Source organism: Triturus cristatus, chromosome 8 (assembly GCF_964204655.1).
Source record: "Triturus cristatus chromosome 8, aTriCri1.1, whole genome shotgun sequence".
NCBI lineage: Eukaryota > Metazoa > Chordata > Amphibia > Caudata > Salamandridae > Triturus > Triturus cristatus.
The window spans coordinates 436,795,362-436,808,326 of record NC_140591.1 but is presented as its reverse complement, the minus strand read 5'-3'; the positions used below and the strand labels follow the sequence as shown (position 1 = coordinate 436,808,326).

The window sequence follows — 12,965 nt, the reverse complement described above, 5'->3', positions numbered from 1 at the left end:
GGTATCTTCTCAAGTTGATTAATCCACCTTCCTTGTCCGCCTCAGGTGTGTGAAATTATTCTGCGCTGATGAATCGCATTCTCTTTCAATTCCTGCTTCATTGTATTTGGGTTCTTGTTTGAAAAATGTGCCCAAAATAGTCTTGCTTGTTTTGCAGACCCACTGTCGTAACTGGCAGAACACTGGTATCTGCAGTTTTGGAAAGACCTGTAGATACATACATGGACCTTCACCAAGGGGCAAAGGGTTTTCTGGCAGTTACCGAAGGTAAATTTAAAGTCTTCTCTTAAAACTTTTGATGTATTGTGAAATTAATAATGGTATCTACAGTTTTTAATACAGACCAAAGACTATGTGGAATGTTAAGAGAAACTGCATCCCTCAATATTTTCTTTTCGCAGTCTTGCTATAGATTGCTCCAGCTGTCTGTCTAGAGAAAGCAATACTCCACCTTACTTGTCCTTTCTCGAGATTGGTTGGCTTGGTGTCAGTCTCAGGTGCCTTGCCCCTGTTGTTGCTTTCCTCCTTTTCTGTGTTGGACTTGCCCACTGGACCTTTATATTCCTCTTATTGCTTAGCATTCGTTGCCATCATTGTCTTTCCTCTTTGTTGCCTCCTAATTGGTTAGCGCGTGCCAGGTGTCTCTTTTTCTTTAATGGAGCATGGACCAAGAACCGATTGATTTATCTTAGTCGTTACCATCTGCTGCTCGTGCTATGGTACAGGTACTGTTTCTTTCACTGCAGCAGTTTTCATATACATCTTTTAATATTTTCTTATTGCTTATCACTGTACACGTTACAGGGCACTTCCCGGATTCCAGGTCTCCTGCTGCTTTCTCCATTCTGTTTTCAAACGCATTTTTGGACATTGTTTATCTACACCTGCATCTTTCGGCTTACTCATACAACTAAAATAAAATTACATTTTAAGGGGATTGGATTAGCCATTATAATGTATAAATGGCACACTATCGATACATTTACACTTTCATGATGCTTGCTGGTGTATGGCTATTTTCTTTGCCTTTCAGCCATTTATGCCCTTTCTGCCTCATACCTTTGCATTGATTTTTGGTTCCATGTTTAAGTTACTTACACCCACAATTGTACTACTATTCGCCACGCCACTGTACGTCACGCCACTGTACATTACGTCACTCTACACCACGCCACTCTGTGCCACTTTATGCTACTCCACTATACCTGGAAATATGTTTTCATTGTGATTCTGCAACCTATCCACTGTTGCGGGCTTATGAAGTCCCAGTATGCAAACAGGATAGTTAATTAACTATGAGCAGTAACTAGGATTACAAGTAGGTAACATTCTGAGGTAGACTTCTAGCCGCAGATTCCGCTTCTTTTGAATGTTTGCCTAACTTGACCCCGAAACCTTTTTTGCAGTACCTCTGAGCGCTGGAAGGTGGTGCCTAGTGGCTTTATACTGACGTTGTTCCGCTCTGGAAATGATTTGTGGGGCTTATGTATGTGACACTCCTGCATGCTGACGTCATTTAATTTCTTTCTGCACCTCAAGATGCGGCTCTTGAGCTTCCGTTCATCTCCGAGACACCTTACCTAGATTTTCCAACATTTTAATACAGTATGCAAGGAATGTCGCCCCCTAAAACAAAAAGTGTCAAGACGTGAAGAGACTGTTGCAAATAGATGTCTCTAATGGGTCTGGGTTTGAGCCATGACCCCAAGACCTGCAAAGAGTGCGTGTCAATGAACCTGAAAGGCAGCAGGGAACGCAAGGCGAAACTTTACATCACCAAGCATACGAAAACTTGGTGCTGGGACCACTACAAGTTCATTCTGCATCTAAGGTCCGCTCCCATAATCGAAGGCTCTGCCCCAGAGTCTGGTTTTCATCATTTTTCAAGTCTTCCAGTAAGCACAAGAAGTCTAGTTCCACTCCTTCACGCCACTGTTACTCCTCTGAGCAAGTGTGTGGGCTGTGTCAGCAGTCACAATCATGCTCTTGTAGTTGGCCGACTTTGTTGATGATTCCGCCGCTGGTTTGGGCTCAAACTGATTTTCTTGAGTCTTCCTCCACTCTGTGTCAGATCGAAGAGTTTCGTACAGCTACGTTCCGGCTTGTCAGTTCTTAGCTATTCCTTCTGGCATGCCTTCAGGCCCCAAGGAGCCGAGAAGCTTTCCACCTGGAACATGGCTAGCGGTTCACCCTCTACACCAGCTGGTCCCACTGAGCTGCTCTGCCTCCGACTCCTGTCCTGGTGTCCAAAACCATGCTGGGCTCGGGCACGTTGACTCCCATGCTGACCTCTTTTTCCCTAGGAGGTTGCGCAGATTGTCCACTCTGAGTTGACGCTGGTCTGACTTCGACCAACATTGCACCCGAATGCAACTGAGGTACCCATTTCTGCTCTCAACAAGGCAGGCAACTTCTTTGCATTTCCTTTTTGGCATCGACCAATAAAGATTTTTACCCGAGTGATGAGTTTGCTCAGCTCCATCAGGATGATAACTGTTATGAAGACTTGGGCAAAGCACCTCCCCAGAGATGGCTCTTTTCACTCCTCGTGGGCCAGCCATGGAAGAATCGGCTTCCTACACCATGATCATGCGCAGGGTGGCCGAAGTCCTTGATCTCCAACTCTCCACCTTGGAGGCAAAAACCAATGTTCTGACTGAGGTCCTTCAGCTGTCCAAGACTTCATTTGAGCTCTTCCTGCCCTTCAAGATTCTCCGACTAACGCCCATGTCGTGCTGTAGCCTGCCAGTTAATCGACAAATCGCCAGGCGCCATTGTCCTCCAGGTGACCCAGTTTTCTTGTCCCAGCACCCTTCTCTAGAAAGCCTTGTGGTGAAGGCTTCCACCAGCTGTTCCAATGCAAACACTTTCCCTACCACTCCCCAAGCGCCTATCCACTAGTTTAGCCCTGCATAATGTTAACGCTTCCTGTTATTTGGGTCTTTATAGTTACGCCCTTTGGAATTTGGTGGAACGAGTACTCCCTTTTGTGCAGGAAGATCGTAGCCCTGTGCTGTCACAGGAGATTTAAGATGGTCGAGATGCGGTCAAATGGATGATTCATTGTGGCTTGGACACCACCGATTCCATCGGGTGTGCGATTGCCATCAGCATTGCCATCAGCAGCAATGCATGGCTGCACTCTGTTGGCATCTCTGGCGCTGCCCAGTGCTCATTGATGGACATGCCCTTTGATGGGACTTGCCTGTTGGGGACAAGGCTGACTCTATCATTGAAATGCATCAAAGAGGATAGTCACCCCTTGCTCTCTGGACCTTTCCGTCTCGTCCACCACCTGAACCAGTTGCAACGCTTTTTTTCGTGGCTTTGGCAGAGGAGTGCCTTGCCCTAAGACTGTCCATCACCTTTAAAGGATCCAGCAGTTTCGAGAGAGGCAGAGGTGCCCACTGCCTCTGCAGCCAAGGTCTGCATGCCGCTCAGCCCACTGCACCCCTACCTGCCAAACTACTTTAGTGTACCATTAAAGGGATGCAGCCAGCGGGTGCAATGCAGATTCCACCGATTCTATCTGGGTTGGTAAGCGATCACATTGGACAGATGGTTCCTGCAAATGGTTCGCAAAGGCTATGATTCCTTTCATCCACGTCGCATCTTCCGAACTCCAACCAACGACTGACTGAGGACCATCTCTCCACTTTACGGCAGGAATTGTAAGCCCTTTTCACTAAAGGGCCGCCAAATAGATGCCGGTGTCAAAAATATGACGTGGTTATTCCTGCTACTTTCTGGTGCCTCAGAAGGAAGGAGGCCTTCAGTCTATTCTCGATCTTCTCCTTTTCATCATCTTCCTCAGGAAGACAAAATTCAAGATGCTCACCCTGGCCCAGGTCTTTTCTGTCCTCCACTCTGGAGACTGGATAAGGGTGTTGGACTTGCAGGACGCCTTTTTTCACATATCCGTCCTGCCGGCCCATCAAGTGCTCCCTGCAGTTCATTGTTGGAAGGGAGCATTACCAGTTTGCTGTGCTTTCTTTGGTCTCACCAGCGCCCCTTGGGTGTTTATGAAAGTCATGGCGGTGATGGCAGCACACCTTCAGAGCTTGGGGGTGCCAGTCCCCCTACCTTGACGACTGGCTGTTGAAGGCAGGTTTGCCCCAAGCAGAAGTTAGCAACTCACAGAGAACAGCAAACCTCTTTTCATCTTTGGGGTTCACTTCCAATGTTCTGAAGTCACACTGATTCCTCCTTAGAAGCTTCCCTGAAGTCTATGGAGAAAACGTAACGGAAAAATGCTGCAAGTTGGGACTTGGGGGACAGGTCTGTCAGAACCCACAGTGGGGTTTGGTTTTTCAGGGTCTCTGGGGTAAGCTAGCACCGTCTATAGACTCGGACTGTGGGGCTGGTTTGCAGAGGTGTTTTGGCCTGCTGTTTTGTCGAGCGAGCCGCTTGCTTTGGAGGCGCTCACTTGTTAGATAAGCCTGAAGATGAGGATGAAACAGTTGGGTCTTTGCAACTGTCGAGACAGAAGCAGGCAGCCAGGGGTTGGTGCCAAGGCCTGAGCTAGTCTTCTTTTCTTGCATTCCTCGGCTCTTCTTTGTCCTCCTTTTTTGTTAGTCAGGCGAATCTAAGTTCCTGGTGTCCAGGAGCCACATAAAAACTGAATTTAGGCGCATAAAGGCGAGTGAAGGGTCTTAGCCAATGGGCTGCTTACTGTTGGGGTCACTACACATGGTACATGGCCACTTCCTTTCTTAGAGTTCCCAATTCCACAAAAAACAAGATGGTAGAACCCTTCTTTAGTGAAGCACATCAGGTAGCCCACCTTAGAGATGTGACTAGCCAGGTGGTACAAAACGCCTCCTTGCATAGTTAATTTCCCACCTTTTGCAGCTAAAATGAGCTTTAGGGCAGGGCGTGGCATTTTCCAGATCTGGAGAAAGCCGGAGTCTCATATCTACGGCGGTAGTGGCTTTGAAGCCTTTGGCCTTCATATGCTAATCTCACTAACCATCCTGCTGGAGGAGGTGTGAACACCTTCCTCTGGAGCAGACATTGTTTCTGACCTCAGAGTGTGGGCTTTCCCTGGCAGGGGGTCGGAAACGTGTATGTGATGGCAGGCTGGAAGAGTCCGGTCAACCAGCACACTATGACACTGGTAAAGTTTCATGGGGCATCTCTAAGGTGCTCTCTGGGTGCATGTCATAATACATCTAGATACCAAAATCCAGCATTTTCAGTGAAGCCATCATGTAGCTGGTTAACTTGTGATGTACTTGTCTAGTACTAGAACTAGAAATCACAAGGGCATATCTGCTCATGCATATGTCCTCACTATACTATAATGCACCCTGCCATAGGTCTCTAAGGCATGCTGTATGGGTGACTTACACATAGCAAAAACAACAGTTGATGGACAGAATGCAGAACAATGTCATACATTCACCCCTGTACAGAGATCTGGGCCTAAATCCATTGTTTTTTTGCTCACCATGCCGTTCCGATTTGAACCCAGCCATATGCAAATCAGTCTTGACCCTGTGCCTCATGGGTACAGTCCAGCCCGAACTGCGAAGCCAGGTCTTCCCTGGACTGGAAATGTATGGTGAGCAAAAAAACGATGGATTTAGGCCCAGATCTCTGTACTGGGGTGAATGTATGACATGGTTCTGCATTCTGTCCATCAATAGATCTTTTTGCATTTGACTTACACATAGTACATGCAGTGTAGTTTGGCAAGGCACAGGTTGAATGTGCCATGCCATGTTTACAGAATGGTTTGCACCATTTCACGCAGCCTGCAATGGCAGTCTGCATGTAATTTGTGTGTGGGTCCCTTAGTGTTGCATAAGACATGCTGCAGCCTTTAGGGACCCTCTTTAGTACCCAGACCCTAGGTACCTGGAGCACCATTTACTAGGGACTTGTAGCGATACTTAAGTTATTGCCAATTGGATAACAATTAGACTTGTTTTAGGGGAAAAAGGACTGGCACTGAGGTCTGGTTAGAAGGCTTCAGTACACCTGCAGAGTTGAAAACCAGCATTTAGTAGTAAAATATTTGGGCATAAAGTGGGGGCACAACTGCAACAAAATTCCAGTTTCCTACAGTTCAAAAAGAGGCCAGGACATTCAGGCTATGATCCCGAATGTCCGCCTCAGTCCTGGATTTCATTGAGGTCGACTGAGGCTGCTGAGCCTTATGACCTTCTGCACCATGCTGGCCGAGCATGCCAGGTGGCATATTCGGGGTCTGCAGTTGGTTCTAAAGTTAAAATGGGAACAACATCAAGAGCACCGCTCTGAATCACATTTAGATTTCAGAGGAGACTGCGAAAGACCTCCAGTAGTGGTTACTGGTCCGCGATTGGGGAAGTAGCAGGCCCCTCTCCCTTCCCGACCCAGAGCCGACAGTGGTAACCGATGCTGTGCATGTCCTTTAGTTGTACGCAGCATGGGCTTCATGGGGTTGGGTGAACCCTGGAAGAGGCCAACCCCCTTTGACCGTGTGTAATGTGTGGTTGGCTCCAGAGTCTGGCCCCGCCCAACCACCAAGGTGCAGCAAGGGGTTCTTTGCTAGCCTACCCTCATGTCTTGCAACGCATCAAGTCTCTCACTTTTTTTCCGCTACCACATCACTTACACAAAATTACACAGGGGCTACGATGAACCATGTGGCAGTACCACAGCTCAGAGAGAAAAATATTATTTGATAGTGACTGGATCCGGATGATTTCTCAAGAGTTGTACCCCCTGTGCGTCGGTAGGTGGAGGCTTCTTGCTCAATGTGCGTCGTCTGCGCCGGAAGTGACATCTGCAGCACCTATATAGGTGCTATACAGGTGCGCTGATGTCCGTTCTTTTCTTTCTGTGCCAGCCAGCCCTGACTAGGGGAAGAGCTACTACTCAGTCCTTTTTTGATTGGATTTTTCTGATTGGATTTTTCTGATGTTTTGTCGACTTTCATGTTTTTCCTCCTAGTGTGGCAGGGATGTCCTCTAAGAAGTCTGGCTTCAAGCCCTGTGGTGCCTATCATCAACTGATGTCAGTGACGGACCCCACACCTGTGTGCCTGCGGTGCCTCGACCACAGCCGAAGTATGGTCTGACTGTTGCGCCACGAATCCAGAGGCCTTGCAGGAGTGATCAACATGCGACACCGAGACGTTCGAGGTGCCGGGAGCGGTCTCGAAGTCTGAGACCCTCAGGTAAGTCCTGTCACAAGAAGAAGTAGTAGTCAAAGAGGTTTTTAACTTAATTTCGTCCGTCGGCCGATGAAACGAGGAAGCATCGACATCAAGGCCTGGCTCCGCAGTAGAGCCAAGGCTGATTCTGCTCCTCCCCAATTTTATGGGAGCCGGAGCGACTCTCGTCCAACTGACTAAGTGTTATGAGCCATACACCTCACATTTGGGGGGCCAGACCCCTCCGGTACACCTTTGGGCCCCGAGGGGTTGGAAGGGGCCCCATCTACTACTCCGGTCCAGCTCCAGTTGGGCCCCATGATCTGTTTATGGATCTCGACAGGCACCCTTCATACCAACTCAACCACCCACCTATGCCGATTCCGATGGTGGTGCTCCCTGCACTGCCATCCCCATTCTGATCCCCAACTTCGATACAAAGCCGGAAGGGTGTTGCCTGACTCAGTATCCTGCGCCAACGGGAGCCTTGCCTCCTAGATCAGAGGGGTCGCTGGACCCTGAAGAATACCAGCCATTCGAAAAGAACCCTAACCTGGACTGGTGTGAGGAACTGGGTGAAGCCAGTGGGCTGTTTACTTCTCCATATACGTTTTCCCAGACGTGGGACCCGTGCTCACTATGCCACTGGAGTCAAGCTATCCTGGCTGATAGCCAGAAACCGGTCCTAGGATGCTTGATTCCGGTCCAGGGAAGACCTGGCTTGGCAGTTCGGGCTGGACTGTTCCCATGAGGCACAGGGTCAAGCCTGATTTGCATATGGCCATGTCTAAACTGGGGTGGCGTAGTGGGCAAAAGAACGATGAATTTAACCCAGATCTCTTGACTGGGGGAGAATGTCTGCATTGTCAGCATTCCGTCCATCATTTGTTTGTTGTAACGCTTTTCGCCCTAAGTGGGATGGGTATTCCCAGACGTGGGACCCGTGCTCACTACGCCACTGGAGTCAAGCTATCCTGGCTGATGACAGCTGATAGCCAGAAACCGGTCCTAGGATGCTTGATTCCGGTCCAGGGAAGACATGGCTTGGCAGTTCGGGCTGGACTGTTCCCATGAGGCACAGGGTCAAGACTGATTTGCATATGGCCATGTCTTAACTGGGGTGGCGTAGTGGGCAAAAGAACGATGGATTTAACCCAGATCTCTTGACTGGGGGAGAATGTCTGCATTGTCAGCATTCCGTCCATCATTTGTTTGTTGTAATACTTCTCCATATACAGCTATTCTTTCTCCCCCTTTCAAGCTATGGAATAAGGACCCTTTTAATCATTGGTGGTGTGGAGGGCGATTCAGAGGTCTTGATCCTTCAGTTGCCCCCCGTGGCATTCAAGACTAACATCTTGATGGAGGTGCTGCAGCCGGGAGTCTCCTCTCCGAACCACTACTCCCATTCAATAAAGTCCCCCTTTTGGGGACTTGGTTCAAACCCAACACAGGGGTTCTTGATTGCCTGCCGCCATCACCCTGCTCCAGCAGACCCAAAATTCTCCACCCAACACCCTACTCCAGAGACCCACACCCCATGCGTGCTCCCCATGCTCTGCGTGGCTGCAGTACCCACAGACCTTGTGGGTCATGCAGCTAGGGGTCTGGTCTGCCCCCCCCCTTACCTCCGCACCAGCCCCGGCAGCTACAGCCTCCAAGCCTTTCTAATATGTCTTCTTACCAACATGGGCACCCAGCTGGCAGCAGGATTAACCATCACCTGTCCCACTGGCAGTCCATACCATTGGCCAGGTGTGTTTTGCAAATTCGTGACAGCCCCTTCCTCCATGTCACCATCTCAAGAATGGCTGACAGTTGATCATCTGTGACTTCTCCACCAGCAAGTCATGACTCTCCTGGCCAAGGGTGCCATAGAGAGGGTGCCGACGCCAGAAGTGGGTTGCAGTGGTTATTCTTCGCTACTTCCTGTTGCCAAAAAAAGGACAGAGGCCTTCCTCCTATCCTAGACATACAGCTCCTCAACTTCTTCCTCAAGAAGGGGAAGTTGAAAATGCTCACGTTGGCTCCAGTCCTGTCTGTTCTGCACACAGGAGACTGGATAGTAGCATTAGACTTGCAGGACACATATTACCACATTCCCATCCTGCCTGGCCACCGCTGTTGCTTGCGGTTCACGGTAGGCTACGTGCATTTTTTGTTTATTGTGCTACCTTTTGGCCTTACCAGCACCCCTTCGGTGTTCACCAAGGTGATGGCGATGGTTGCAGCTCCTCTGCGGAGATCAGGGGTGCCAGTCTTCCCCTATCTTGAGTACAGGCTGTTAAAGGCAGGTCGCCCCAGGCTATTGTCTCTCACCCACAGACTAAGGCGGACCTCCTCCACTTGCTGGGGTTCACTATCAACATGCCAAAGTCACACCCTCTCAGATGCTCCCCTTCATCTGGGCTATTCTGGAGACAGTGCAGTTTTGAGGTTATCCTCCTGCACATCGAGTCCAGGATATTCAGGCTATGATTCCGATGTTTCAGCCTCTATACTGGATTTCGGGAAGACGGACTTTGAGGCTGTTGGCACTCGTGGCCACCGTCATCCCGTTAGTAAATTATACCTGGTTGCATATGCAGGCGTTACAGTAGGACCTGAAGTTCCAATTGGCACATCATCCGAGGAATCTCTCTGACCTGGTCCAGATCTGCAGTAGTGGCTCCAAACCAGATCTCACATCATTGACAGATGCATCACTCCTGGGATGGGGCAGCCTTCTGGAAGAAGTGTAGATGAGAGGACTCTGGTATCTGGTGGAATGCAGACTCCATATTAACTTGCTGGAGCTCCGTGCGATCGGACTAGCATTGTAAGCTTTTCTAACCTCCATCAAGGGAAGGCTTTTGCAGGTGTTCGCGGACAATACCACCACCATATGGTACTGCAGCAAACAGGATGGGGTGGGGTTGTGGACACTTTGTTTAGAGACCCTGTGGCTGGAACATCTGGGCATATTCCTGGTGTTGCCACACCTGGCAGGTTCTCTGAACGCCAGGGCAGACAAACTCAGCTGTCGATGCCCAGTGTATCACAAATGGCATCTGCACCCGGAGGTGGCACAAGGTGTCTTTCAGCAGTGGGTAGAGCCTTTGTTGGATCTGTTCGCCTCCACCGAGAACGCGCAGTGTCAGCAGTCTTGCGCATTTGAGTTTCCAAGGCAACTCTCACTCAGAGATGCTTTTCACCTCTAGTGGAGCACAGGCCTCCTATACACCTTTCAGCCCATACCACTCCTGCTCAGAGTTCTCGAGGATCATGAACAACCGGGCCCTTGAGAATGGCCATCGATCCTGCAATCAGGCTGCCGATTAGGTCAACATAGGGTGGTCCTCCACCCAAACGTGTCCAGTCTCTGTCTTCTTGCATGGAGATTGGGCAGCAGCAGTAAGACGGGCTTTGACCTTCCTCCCGAATTCTGCAATGTCATCTGAGTAGCCAGGTGTCCCTCCACCAAGCTGGTATACTGCTGCTGTTGCAAAATGTGTGGCATGATGTGCTGAAAAAGACTTTGAACCCCTTTCTGCACCCTTTTCTGAAGTTCTACTTTTCATTGTTTCCCTTGCCCAGTAGGGCTGTGCTCTGGGCAATCTAAAGAGCTATCTTTCTGCGGTTACCTAACCAACCCTCCCTTTTCAAATCCCCTATTGTACATAGGTTTCTGAAAGGTCTTGTTCATCTTTTCCATCCTTCTCCATTCAAAATGCCTCAATGGGACCTTAATGTGGTCTTAACATTTTTAATGTGTACTCCTTTCAGGTCTCTCCATGATTGTCCCCTCAGGCCTCTTACGATTAAAACAGCTTTCTTTGTAGCTATTACATCTGCCCAAAGAATAAGTGAGCTGCAGGCCTTGTCATCCTAGCTGTCTTACATAGTCTATCCTGACGAACTGGTGCTTGTCACAAGAGCGTCCTTTCTCCTGAAAGTGGTCACTCCCTTTCATGTAGGCCAATCCATCATACTACCTACTTTTTAGGCTCCTCCACACCCCTCTAAAGTTGAGGAGCTACTCTTATTATCTGGCCTCAAAGAGTGTTGTCATTCTACCTTGACCACACATGAGAGTTCCGGGTGGATGACCAACTCTTCGTGGGATATGTTGGTGTGAAGAAAGGATGGGCTGTGCAGAAGCAGACTATCTTCAGATTGGTCGTGCTCTGCATTACCTTCTGCTATGCACTGGCCAGGAAGCAACCTCCTGAAGGCTTGCAAGCTCATTCTACCAGAGCTAATGTTGTAGCCACTGCATTAGCCCACAGAGTTCCGGTCCTGGATATTTCCACAGCAGCAACGTTGCCTTCCTTTCACACATTCATTAAACATTATTGCCTGATCACTCAGGTCATTAGGGATGGGCATTTTACCCGTGAGGTCCTGCAGGACTTCCTTGTTTGAAATTGGTCCGCAGACACACCGCCGGAAATGGTATTGCTTGGGTATCTATTCTAACTATTATCTAGCTGCAGGTTTCTTACCGCCCTACCAATACCCCCACTCAGCGAATGGGTTTCTAGGGACCGGGCTTTCCCCTTTCAGGGCCCTAGTTTTCCACACCAATGTTCTTTCATGGCCCCGCTCCTCTGGCGTGGAAAGTCGTGAAAAGAAACTGATGTCAGCGCATTTATGTGGTGCCTATTTAGGTGCAGCAGACATCACTTCTGTCACGGATGATGCCAATGACGCACGCGGAGCCAAACTACGCCACCTACAGGCGTTCAGGGGTACTGGTCAAAAAATCTTGCGGATCCAGTCTGTCTGGGAAATACTAAGGTAAGGAATCTGCGGCTAGATATAGACTATCAGCTAAGGCATGTAGGAAACTGGCTCTGTATATACTATATCAGAATGAGGTATAATGTGCACAGAGTCCAGTGGAACCCCAGAGGTAGGCAAAGGTAAAAGTAGATATGCACCTTACTCTATATATGTGGTAATGTGGGCGAGCAATAAGGCTTTATCAGAGGGTAGTGTTAAGCATTTGTTGTGTACACTGAGGCAGCAAATTATGTCACCCAATCAAAGACTGAACTCAGACCAATTTGTTTGTATAAAAAACATTCTTTAGTTTATATTTATTTTCTAGAACCAAGCTAGCCTGGTGCACGTAAGTGTAAGTGGTACTTTTCAAGGCAGGTTGAACAATACAAGCAGGCTGAATGAAAATGTCTTTGTTACAGGTTTGTAAATCTTTTCAATACAGTGGAACTTGCTGTTAGATTACTTTTGATTACTTTATAGATTACTTTTTCTATTCAGTTTAATATGCCTTGATATCACATTGGGACATTTCCTAGAGAAAGGGTAAGTAGAGCAGTTTTTACATATTTGCAATTTTTCAAGTTCTCATACAAAACCAACCCAACACGTGGAACAATTTTCAAGGAAAAACGGTCAATGTATACCTATAGAGAAAATGTGGATATCGGTTACCAGGTAAGTACTTGTGTGTGGGAGTTGGTACTCTGGGGTTAGACCAGGGTTCCCCCAGGGTCAAGGATACACTCTCAAAGCACCCTCAGCGGCACTAGGGTGGCCCGGGTGCAGAGTGCTAAGGTCCAATGTTATCCATTGGGGGATAGGGACCTCCGGTTGGTAGCTGCTCTCGAGCAGGCCACAAGGTTGCTCCTGGTGTTAGGCTCAGGGCACAGGGGATCTGAGTTAGCACCCAAAGTACAACCTCAGGGGCGGCTGGGTGCAGGGTGCTGTTTTGGCGTCGGGTGCCCTATTGTTTTCAATGAGGATTCTCCTGTTGCAACAAAGACTGCAGGCTCGGAGACGAAGATCTTCTGGAAGTGACCACCAATTGAAGAGGTAC

The 12,965-nt window shown here is 48.7% G+C and overlaps 1 protein-coding gene across 1 annotated transcript in view; it reads left to right on the top strand.

The window, feature by feature from the left end:
* The window catches only part of ZC3H13 (zinc finger CCCH-type containing 13), a 362,285-nt gene that overhangs the window by 53,539 nt on the left and 295,781 nt on the right, over positions 1–12,965 (top strand). The window contains 1 exon segment of the mRNA XM_085621836.1: positions 158–267. Coding sequence (XP_085477962.1) covers positions 158–267 — 110 coding nt within the window.